We start from the raw sequence: 11,630 nt of genomic DNA, 5'->3' as shown, positions 1-11,630 counted from the left end.
ATGACACAATGGCCAGAGCTCTGCCAAACTGAAGCCAGGAGCCAGGAGCTTCTTCTGGGTCTCCCACATGGGTACAGGGGCCCAAGGACTTGGGCCATCTTCCGCTGCTTTCCCAGGTGCATTAGCAGGGAGCTGGATTGGGAATGGGGAAGCTGGGGGCCGTCCTGGACTCAACAGCTGGGAGGATGTGCACCTGCCGCTGTGGCCGGGAGCCGCGTCTGGGCCTGGCCACAGCTATCTCCCCACTGCTAGTCTTTCCCATTTTATCCAGATCCATGACTCTGCTTCTTCTGGAATGCTGACACTGCTGGCCTCTAACAAGCTGAAATTATTTTATAGCCCTGGGATTTGTTTTATTCATTTAAAATCCACAAGGCTGAGCTGTCTACCTACAAAACTGTAATTAGATGTGCTCGGAGGATGCAGAAAAAGGAAAGAAACAGAAAGCTACCTGCTTCGAGCAGAATCAGGAGCTCTGGGCGCTGGCTCGGCACGCGGAGAGATGGCCAGAGCGGAGGGCGTGCTTCCCGGGAGGCGGCCTCGGCAGGCAGCGCAGGGCGGCTGTTAGCAGGAGGGCTGGGCGCCGCAGGCTGCCAGGCCGGCTCTCAGCACTGTGCTCACGCCAGCCACCCCCAAGGCAGCTCAACACCTCCCTGTGTGTAGAGCTCAGCTTTTCACAAGACCGTGAGCAGCCCCGTCTGGGGCACATCTCAACGCGTCTGTGTTTCAGGGACCCCGCCGAAGTCTGACAACTAGGACACCCAAGACCCCCTCGAGTGAGTCACTCCCCTGGCCGTGCGTCCTGCTTTGTAAAGATCATCCCACGGCTCTCCCTTCCAACACTCTGGCCGCCCCCGGGGCGGGGGGATTCCCCAGAGGGGTTAAGTGGCAATGCCCGAGCACTTAGAGCTGGAGGCCCGATGACAAGGGTCAGGCACACTTTCCATCTGTCACGGCGAAGGGGCCTCCTGCAGTACAAAAGGGGGCTGAGCGGCAGGGGCCCCAGACAGCGAGCTGGTGAGGGCAGAAGGCTGTCCAGCTTTGCACGGGTGAGGCAGCGGCGGTTCTTCCTGGCCCCGCGCTTTGACCGGGGCATCGCTCCCTGGTGTGGAGACGAGAACGATCGCCACGGGGTGTGAATCACGGGCGCCAGCCGCACTCTGGCCCTCAGCCAGCCCGGTTCCACCTGAGCCCTGAACACATCACAGGCCCAGCGAGGCCTCTCTTCTTCCGACACAAACGGCAAAGAAGATTCACCAGACTGGACAGGTGACGCTTGGCAGGTGTCACCGGACTCCAGCTCAGCCTGGCTGCTGGTCACCACTCAGATCCAGCCCAGTTACTCTCTGCCTTGGAGCCCTGACAGGGCACCTACCGGCTGGCCACGCCCTTCACCCACATCTGTTTGCTGGGCACTGGAAGTCCCTTCCCCAGTGCCCTGCAATTCCATTTCTGCTCTGACCTCTCTTCGGCCGACGCCTGCTGCTTTCCAAACACCTGCACCAGGCCCTGCCTGCCTCTGGCCTTGGCTCATTTGGCTCTCTCCATGCAGAATGTGGACTCCTAAGTGTCCTTCATCTGCAGAACCTCTGGCTGTTGAGTCGGAACAGCTGTCTCCGCATGCCAGGGCCCGGCTGCGCATTTGTCCGTCACAGAATCTTACCCCTTCCAATTGTAAATAATTGCTAATATACCTGTGGCCCCCCTAGAGCTGTGGCAGAGGTGAAGGCTTATTAATCCCTGCATTATTAACTCTGTTTAGCCCGGTGTCCTGAGCAGAGAATGGGAGAACGTGCCGAATGCCGGCCGATGTTTAAGAACAAAGTTTCATAGTTAACCCAGCTTCAATGTGAAATTCAAAACAATGGAGACAGGACTTAAACATAGCAGGGAAATAACATACACTTTTAACTCTCAAAATAAATACTAATCAATTTTATTTTATAAATACAGATGCTGAGTTTTCTTCCAATTACCAACAGATCAGTTTCACATGCCACTTATTATTGGTGGGGGTTTAAAAAAGTATTTAAATAACCGGTTAGGTCAGGATAAATGGGCAGCATTAGAACTGCTGAAAAAATAGAGCTGGATACAATCTTCCAAAACTAATATTCTGAAGGAAAAAAAAAAAACCCTCTGGAATTTCTAAGGCGGTTATGATGGGAAGTAGAGAGAGAAAACACAATCAAATGTATTCATCTGATAACACTGCTGGTCGTTAAAAGTGCCTTAGCTACATGAAAACTGAACGGGCTCTTGGCAGTTCGGAAATGCGCAGTGATGAGCTTCCTTCGCAACTCACATCTGCCAAGCACATTTTACATTTTTCAGTGATTTACAAGACTAAGCAGATCATGCATCCCACGCTATGGGCTTGTCCACTTCAAGCAGAGGAAAGCACAAGCCTGTAGCTGTGGAAGCTGTGGACCAGTTATTCCTGGAGACACGTAACAGTGTAGGTTCCACCCAGGTCATGGTAGAAACTGCCCAAACACCCGGATGAAAGCCCCAAACCCCGACTCTCAGTGGTGATTCTGAGGCATCCGTCACTGGACAGCGTGGGTCAAGCCAATGTCCAGGGAACTACTGGTTAGCGCACACTCAAGGGCAGGGCCCCGGCTCTGTGCACTGAAAGCCAGAGAGGCCAGAATCAGGGCCTCCACGAGGGGAGCCTGACAGATGCAGTCCCCAGCCCCCAGCTCCAGCCCTGGCCCCCCAGCCGCAGGCTCCGCCCCCTGACCTCCGGCCGGTGCTGTGGAAGCTGACATGACTGTCATACCCTCGAGAGCTCTGTATGGGGCCCGAGCCAGGCTGCAGGCCTGCAACTGAACGTGCCCGGCTCGAGGCTGGCGTGGTGGGCAGGGCCACCCCTGTGTCTGGGGCAGTCACCCAGCACCGGGGTGTGGCTCACCTTCCACTGTCTTTACACCAACACCGGCCTTCCAAACTTTTCTGTGGTAAGCTGGTGCTTCCCTGGAGGCCCCCACAGCACGCTGTGGATCCCCGATGGCCTCTCCCCCTGCCCTCTGCGAGTGTCTGCGAAGGAACACACGTGGCAAAGCAGCTGCCGTTCCAGGTGGGAACCGTCCCAGCTCTGCACGTGGAAGAAGATGGCCTCGCCACCCAGGGAGAGCTTCAGTGGCCGGGCAGCTGGGTCTGTGTGCTGTGCAGTAGTTCTGAGTTCCCTGCGTGGAAAATGGCAGCAGGAACTACTCCGCTCCACAGGTAGCTATGAATTAGAACGGGGCTCAGGAACGCCTGGACGACGGGAAACCGCTGATGAGAGGGGTGAGTTGAGTTGCTAGGTAGGACCAGTTCTGCTACCGGACACGGCTGCCTGCGCTGCCTCACACGCTGTGTACACTCAGAGGTGGCCCACGGCCCGAGCTCCCGTGGGGTTTTGTTCAGGCTAGTCCTGTCATGATGGCACAGGAGACGGCGGTGCGAGAGGAATTTCAGAAAGGCAGAGTCAGGTCAAGTGAAGTAATCAATGTTTATTCTATATAATACATGGATATATAGATACATTTTCCTTAAAGAGTTTGCAACCCTGAGGCAATGTCCTTGGGTACATAATGTATAAAGCAACAGCAAATGAGATCTGAATGCAGGAATGACAACTGGAATTCAAAAACATAATTTAATATTTATGAAAACTGCACACACATCCAATCGCAGTCCACGCCTCATCAAGTCTGAATCCACCCAAGGCGCCCGCTTCTCGCTCCACAGTGTCTTCCTTCTGCCGCAATTTAATAAATTAACATGGGATTTACATACAGGAATTTCTGCCTGCCGAGTGTGAGTGCACCGCCAGGAAGCACGGCCTGCTTTTGCCCACGGCATCTGTCCACACGAGGACGTCGGCCCCCAGGGACGTGGCTGGCCTCTGACTGCGGGACGCTAGGGTCCGCCAGAGGCAAGCTTTCCAGCCAATGCAAGGCCTGGGTCCCGGGTCCGGCAGGGCAAGTAGAAGGTCATGGCTGACCAGAAGAGATGGACCGTCGGGACGACGGGGTCAGAGAACCAGTGAGCCTGACACGCTCAGGCCTCAGGCCGCACAGCCCAGCCCCTGGGCAGGCAGGGGCCGCAGTGCGGTCCACGGGTGGGCTACGGCTGGAGTGGGGACAGGGGAGAGGGGACAGGGGAGTGGGGACGGGGAGAGGGGCCCGGGGCCGAGACCACTGCACTTCTTCCCCACCAACCACAGACGCTGCAGTAGATAGCAGAAACCTATCGCTGCGTAGTCCATGTCCCCAGCGGTTTATGAACTACAGCGACGGCCAGCGCTCGTGAGGAAGGAACGGTGAGTTATTATATTATTTATATATTATCATCTTCCCTCTGAGGATACGCACAAGTGTAACTCAAACGCAGACGGCTACCTGGACAGGGACCCGAGCGAGCAGCTCTTCCGACCAGAGGGTGGCTCTTGCCTTCAAACAAGCGTGGGGCCAGGAAGGCCGGCCTTGCAAGTGAGCTCTGACCCGAGTCCCGCCGCGCTCAGCCAGCCCGCGGCTCCGGAACGGGCTGCACTCACATCCAGCCGTGGCAGAACCACCACGGGGGCGAGCGCAGCTTAGCCTCGGCGCAGGCAGCGCCTCTGCGCTGGCCCCGCGGCGGCCCTCAGCTCACTTGTCCGAGCTCCTGCGCGGCCGGCGGAAGCTGGAGACGTTTTCGTTCAGTGCGTAGATCCTGCGGGAGAACTCTTCAAACTCTCCCAGGACCTGCTCGTCACACTCCACCGCCACGGCGCTGTCCACGGGGATGCACTGAAACGCTTCCAGCTGGTGGCCCGCGCCGAACCCCGTGGCTTCCAGCCCGATGATCTCCTCCGCCTGCTCCACAGCGCAGCGGAGCTCGGCCTCCGAGGCCGGGTGGAACTCACCAGAAAGCTGCGCGGCGGCGGGGCCGGCCTGCTCGCCGGCCAGCGCGGTGCCGTTCACTGCGGCGGGGTGCCCAGGGAGGCCCTCTCCTCGCTCCTGGCCAGTGTTCAGGTCCACGGGGCCTCCATTCAAGCTGTCCCCCAAGTCGGCCCCTTTTTTCTTGCTTTCTTTGGAGAAGTCCAAGGAGGTGTCCAAGGAGGAGGACAGTGCTGCCGCCTTCCTCTCGGCCTCTGCCCTGGCGGGGGCGGCGGCCGCGGGCTGGGCCAGCGCCGAGTTGTAGCTGGGGGGCGGGGTTTTGTACTGGAGTCTCTCGTTCTCAGAGCTGGCCCGTCTGCGGTGCCCTTTGTCTGCGGACGGAACTGCCCCGGAGAAGCCTCCATCTGCACTCCCAAACGCGGGGCTCTGTCTCTTTGGAACAGGGATGGCACTGGAGGTGTGATGCCTGTCGCTAGGAGACAAACAGAAACGAGAAGTTACTTTTTTTTAAAAAAATTATTTGACAGGTAGAGTTACATACAGTGAGAGACAGAGAGAGAGAGAGAGAGAGAAAGGTCTTCCTTCCGTTGGTTCACCCCCAAAATGGCCGCTACGGCTGGAGCTGCACCAATCAGAAGCCAGGAGCCAGGTGCTTCTTCCTGGTCTCCCATGCGGGTGCAGGGCCCAAGGACCTGGACTGGAAGAGGAGCAACCAGGACTAGAACCAGCGCCCATATGGGATGCCAGCGCCACAGGCGGAGGATTAACCAAGTGAGCCACGGAGCGGGTCCCCAAGAAGTTACTTTCCACTGCAGAGCTCGGGAAGCCCTCGAGGATCCAAAGACAGGAGAGAACATTAGCGTCTGAGGGTAAGAACCAAGGTGAGGCCGGCGCCGTGGCTCACTAGGCTAATCCTCCGCCTTGTGGCGCCGGCATACTGGGTTCTAGTCCAGGTCGGGGCGCCGGATTCTGTCCTGGTTGCCCCTCTTCCAGGCTAGCTCCCTGCTGTGGCCAGGGAGTGCAGTGGAGGATGGCCCAGGTGCTTGGGCCCTGCACCCCATGGGAGACCAGGAGAAGCACCTGGCTCCTGCCTTCGGATCAGCGCGGTGCGCCGGCCGCAGCGTGCCGGCCGCGGCGGCCATTGGAGGGTGAACCAACGGCAAAAGGAAGACCTCTCTCACTGTTCACTCTGCCTGCCAAAAAAAAAAAAAAAAAAAAAACCCACAAAAAAACAAAACAAAACACCCAAGGTGAGCCAGGCGAGGCCCAATATGCAAAGTGCAGTGCTGTTAGAGAAGTGTGCCGGAGGGGTGGGGGGTGAGGGGCGGGGCAGGCAGGGGACAGAAAGCACAGCACATGGGGAAGGTGGGAAGGCATTGGATGGATTCCTTGTGGAAAGAAAGAAAAACAGGAGAAATGCAGTGAACGTCTTACGTTAGAGGGCTACCGCGTTCTCAGTCTCTGCTTTCATACTTAGTTCCTAGTTGGTTCCCACAAAGCATTTGGCCGGGAAGTTCAATAACTCCACCAGGCAATGAGGCAATGGCAGGGCCAGGCCCACGCCTGTCACTTGCGACTCCACGGGCCACGACCTTCCCCTTCCCGAGACCCAAACCCCCTTGTATTGGAGACCCGGGGTGGGAGGGTCAGGGGCCTTTATTTATTTATTTATTTTAATGAAAAATTAACTCAGGCCATGACTTCTCCTTTGGAAGGCCGGCCACGCATGTTTCACGACACTTTCTGTTCAGTGCCTTCCTTGAGGCCAAGTTAACTTTCCAGGAAGACGTCTGTGGGCCGGCAGTCACAGTCCCCATTCAGCTAGACAGAGCCGTATAGTTTCTGATGTAATTTTACATTCATCGTTCTACTTGGTCCCAACAGAAAGCCTGTCCAGAAAGTCGGTGTGCACGAGTACACACGTCTGCGATAATAAATAATCGTCAGTGCGGGGCAGTAGACGGTGGTCACGGCACAGACGCCGCTGGCTAAGCCAGAGGTCTTGCTAGACGAAGATGGCGTCGGTGCATCTCAGCCTGACTGTATGAACAGACTGGGGCCCGGAGCACTGGGGGCACAAGCGCCAGACCCGGCTGGCCTGCGCTCTTCAGACGCGGAAACTCGCCCAGAGAAGTTAAGGGGCTTGCAAGTGGGCTGCAGGCAGGAGCAGGGGCGGGCCTGAAACTTGACACACTCGGCAAACAGGCCTCATGGGAGGCCAAGAGGCCAAGGCCGTGGGAAGGGACACAGCAGGCCTGCCTCCCAGGAGCTTCCACTCTCGCAGGAATAACGCGCGTCCGAGCTGCAGGAAGAGCAAGTGCTGCGCACCAGAGAAGGGACCTAGGCGTCCTGCCGCGGAGCCCTCGGCCTCGAGTCCGCCACGCAGCTGCCATGTTTCCTGATCACACCTGTGGGCTCAGATACCCAGGCAAGCCTTAGCCTTGGGAAAAGCCACCACAGGGATTCTAGTCCATGGGACCGTCAAATTTCATATGAGGGTGGTCACTGGGTTGCACGCAGACCAGTAGATTACCGTTCTTAGTTCCCAAACAGCAACAACAAACGCAGGTTTCCATGAAACTCACAGGAACGGGCTGAGCTACACATCTGGCCTCCTTGTTGTCTGCAGTCTACTACTGTGGACGGCAGTGTCCCTCTCTAAGTGACCTGGCAGGCTGACCAGGTAATCCCAGCCAAACAGCGCCAGCACCGGCACCAGCACGGTTTGCCCTACGCAGGGGGAGCGAGCCCGAGCCCCCACGGCCCGGTGGGAGGGGTGTGGGCAGCGCTGGCCAGGGGAGTGGCTGTGAAGGGAGAGGGACGTGATACTCCCTCCTCCCCCAGGGGCTGCCGTCCCCTCCCCTCCCCCAGGCGTCCTGCTCTGCTGCTCGGCTGGGATCCTGGAGGGCCAGCAGCCAGGAGCATGGGGAGCAGGCCTGGGCGTACCCAGCAGGGCTTCTGACGCCGGCGAAAAAGGCATTTCTGCAGCCATCACAGACTCTGCGCCTCTGGAAAGCTCTCAGCTGTGCACAGAGGAGTAAGCCCTGCGCCCCGGACAACGGGCAGAGCCACGACGTTCTGAGCGCCGCAGAAGGGGCTCTACACACAGAACCCTTCATCTGCCTGGTAGGCAGGTGCGCGGGTCACGGAGTTTGTTCAGGCCGAAGACCCCCAGAGAAACCTCTGCGTTAGATTCGGTCTGACTCCCGAGCTCGCGCTGCTAGTCCCAGATGGGAACATCACATTGAACCTCAACTAACCTCTGCTCAGGGCCAACCACACGGCACACACCAAGCTAAATGCCATCACACAGGCCTTCTCACTCACCCACAGGCTCTATCCAAGCTCAGGGATATTTTGCACATGTATTCTATGGCTCTGAGAGGTGGAGACCTGGATTTTCTTTCTTGTTTTTAAAAACGATTTCTTTATTTGAAAGGTGGAGTTATGGGGAGAGACAGAGAGAGAGAGAGAGAGAGAGAGAGATCTTCCATCTGCTGGTTCATTCCCCAGATGATTGCAAAGGTCAGGGCTGGGCCAGGCTGAAGCCAAGAGCCTGGAATTCCATCTGGGTCTCCCAAGTGGGTAGCAGGGGCCCAGGTACTTCGGCCATCTTCTGTTACTTTTCCAAGCATGTTAGCAGGAGCTGCACTGGAAGTAGAGCAGCCAGGATCATGTAGGATGCCAGCATTGGCAAGTGGTGGCCTAACCCACTGCACCACAAAGCTGGCCCTTTGGATATATTCTGATATCCTGATTTTGTGACCCTACTCTCCAGTCTGTTTAAATTTTTATGAGAACTCAGGTAAGAACAGTATTAGATACAAATTGGAAAATTACAATAAAACATTCTCTTTTAAGAATGCTACGAGAATGAGATATTTTGGATAGACAAAAAAGAAGTCTATATAGCTAAGGTTTATTCTTTTATTGTTTTGTCTTTTGCTTCCCATTTTTAGTTATGCGAGAGCAAACTTTTCAAAAACTCTTATTGAAGCCTTTGTTACAATTTTAAAAAGTTGATTTAAAAAAAGCTATTTTCTCAGCAACACTGGACAATGGACTTGAACATGTGTTGCTCAGCGATGACACAGTGAGGAGACGAAGGGCTCTGAGCAGCCCTGCGCCTCAGGACCCGGGGCTGCCGTGAGGTCCGTGGGGCTCCTGCTGTGTGCTCTCCTTTGCCAGCCGGCTCCTCTCCTCCGCTCTTTTGTAAATATTTGCTGCTGGCTTGTTGTATTCTTCTTCTTCTTCTTTTTTTTTTTTTTTTTTAAGATTTTATCTTTTTATTTGAGAGGCAGAGTTTTAGACAGAGAGAGGGAGAGACAGACAGAAAAACCCTCCAGCCAGCCACTGGTTCACTCGCCAAATGGCCGCAACAGCAGGAACTGAGCTGAGCTAATCCGAAGCCAGGAGCCAGGAGCTTCCTCTGGGTCTCCCACTTGGCCCAAGCACTTGGGCCATCTTCTGCTGCTTCCTCAAGCCATAGCAGAGAGCTGGATCGGATGTGGAGCAGCCAGACATGAACCAGCGCCCGTATGGGATGCTGGCGCTGCAGGTGGAGGCTTAGCCCACTATGCCACAGCCTGGCCCCTTGTTGTGTTCCTAGAAAGCAGGTATCCTGAGAACTGTGTGCAGATTAGGGGCTGACAAAATCTGAGAGGTGGGCGAGGAGATGTCATGGGCGTAATGGGCTTTATCCTGTAGATTTTATAACATTGGTTTTGACTGCTCAGAATTAATCTTCAAATCACTTCCAGGATCTTCACTACATTCCAGATTTTCAAGATAGCTAAGCTCCAAATAGCTGAAGTATTAAGTGATTACATTAATATGTCATTACATGCATGCATTTTTTAACTTCAATAATTTATACTCACAGAAAAGTTAAAAGTATAAACTATATAAAAATAAAGCAACTCACAGGTCTATTATCCATTAAGTAACTACTATTAACTTTGATTTTATGTGTGTACATTTTGTTAAAAAATTTAAAGTTGTGTTTGTGGTATACATGCATGATTCTGTACCCTGCTGCGTATGTAATTAAAGCTTCTTGGGAAACAGTTCTAAATGCTGCTCCACTGGATGCAATATCATAATTTACCTAATTATTCCCTCGTTTCACTATAAAAGCAGACTGCTGAGAGCAGGTCTGTGTAAAAACACACTCACACGTTTTTAATACACCATCTTTGGTCTTCATTTCTAATAGAAGGTCTCAAAAAGGATTCCTCATTAGGTATTTTAGTACAAGCCAACAAAAAAGAGAATTTCAGCTCTAGTATTACCTAAAAGTGAGAGGTGCAATTAGCACGGCAAATGATAGATCAAAAAGGAGGGGCGCTCAGAAGGTTCCAAAGTTCTTCCTGGCTGCTTACGGTCTGGCTTCAGGATGCCTTCAGGTGAAGGCGCTGGACCTCAGACTTACTCATTATTTGACTGATTTTTAAAGGATTTTAAACAACTTATTCCCCAAATGAAATCAGTACTCATTTACGCTGGAATGAAAACTTACAGTTTCTACTCTTCAAAAACAACTACAAGATAGTGGGTGCTTGGGGAAGTGTGGCTGCACCTCCACTCTCCCCCAGAGGCCCTGTGTGTTCCCGGCACTAGACTGGGGGTCCACAGCCCGAGAATCAGGCAATCGGGCAGCCCCGCAGTCCACCGCACACACCCTCCTCCTGAGCCTTTCTCCTCAGTGGTGTCTCCTCCCGCTTGGCTTAGGTACAATCTGGAAACATGATATCCAGGGTTTAATGCTACAATTAAAAAGAATTTATGAAAAAAACAACAACCCATAATTGCAAATTTACTAGGCCATAGTTTAGTGAAACATGGCATAAACTGTTGAATAACTGAACCACATCAGGGACTGTAAATTACTTAATAATAAACCTTGTGCTGTGAGTAAAAAAGGATTTCCTAGGGTCACAAATAATTGCAGGACGAGGGAGAAGCCAAGTGGCTTGGCGTGTAAGGGTCAAGGGGGACTGTCTGGCTTACATCTGGCTTTGGAGCACGTTTTCTCGGAGCTCTCTGCACGAAGTGATTCATTTCTTTCTGGGTCTGAGAGTGCTTATTGACCGCGGCCAGTTACCTTCTCTTATCTCTTCGGCTCTAGCTGGAGATGGCGGCCTGGGGAAAGGAGCCTTAGAGACCTGCCGCTTTGAGTCCATGTGCGCAGAGCTACAACTTCAGGTCGAGATCACCATCTACTGTGGGAAGTGTTCCGCTTTGTAAAACAGATCATGACACTGGGGTGAGGATGACCTAGAATGATGCACTTGAACTCCTTGGCGGAACGCCTGGCACACATCCTGACGGCAGCAGCAACTGTCGCTGCGGCTGCTGTCGTATTAGCTTGCGCGGGCTGCTCATTGTAGAAGCCCTTCCCCCATCTGACCAAGGAGAAGCTGAGGTCGTGCCTTGAAAAGGAACACAGGGTAAAAGGTGGCAGCGGACGGACTGAAACCCAGGTCTCCTGCCCTCTCCTGTTTGCTCCAGCTAGCAGGCTGCTTCAGGCAGGAACAAACAACTCTCCACCCACCCGCCTCTCGGCTTCTGACCTCACCCAGCCCACTGCAAGAAGCAAAAACAAAATGAAGGCCAGTGGAAAAGAGTTCTGGAGCAAAGTACCAAATGGGCCCAGAGGTTTATTCTGCCCAGAGGGAAACATCATTCACTATTTCCGTTGTTGCCTTGGGGGCCTGGGGTAGGGGAGGCTGCGGAAAAGTAGAAATGCTCCAGACACCTTTGTTG

The 11,630-nt window shown here is 54.2% G+C and overlaps 1 protein-coding gene across 7 annotated transcripts in view; it reads right to left on the bottom strand.

Annotated features, from left to right (window-relative positions):
- Nucleotides 1-3,477: 3,477 nt before the first annotated feature.
- UVRAG (UV radiation resistance associated) overlaps nt 3,478-11,630 on the bottom strand; it is a 327,227-nt gene continuing 319,074 nt past the window's right edge. For 6 of the 7 annotated variants that reach the window (XR_016232752.1, XM_017344617.4, XM_002708684.6 and 3 more), the window contains one exon: nt 3,478-5,337. Coding sequence is in view for 5 of the 7 variants with exons in the window: in XM_017344617.4 (XP_017200106.3) it covers nt 4,635-5,337 (703 nt within the window). In the remaining 2 variants the exon portion in view is untranslated. The remainder of the gene's footprint in view (nt 5,338-11,630) is intronic. The other variant, XR_016232751.1, reaches the window with a different exon arrangement.

This window comes from Oryctolagus cuniculus, chromosome 1 (assembly GCF_051225735.1).
Source record: "Oryctolagus cuniculus isolate XC-2025 breed Fujian yellow rabbit chromosome 1, ASM5122573v1, whole genome shotgun sequence".
NCBI classification, from domain to species: Eukaryota; Metazoa; Chordata; class Mammalia; order Lagomorpha; family Leporidae; genus Oryctolagus; species Oryctolagus cuniculus.
This window is presented reverse-complemented; position numbering and strand designations above follow the sequence as displayed.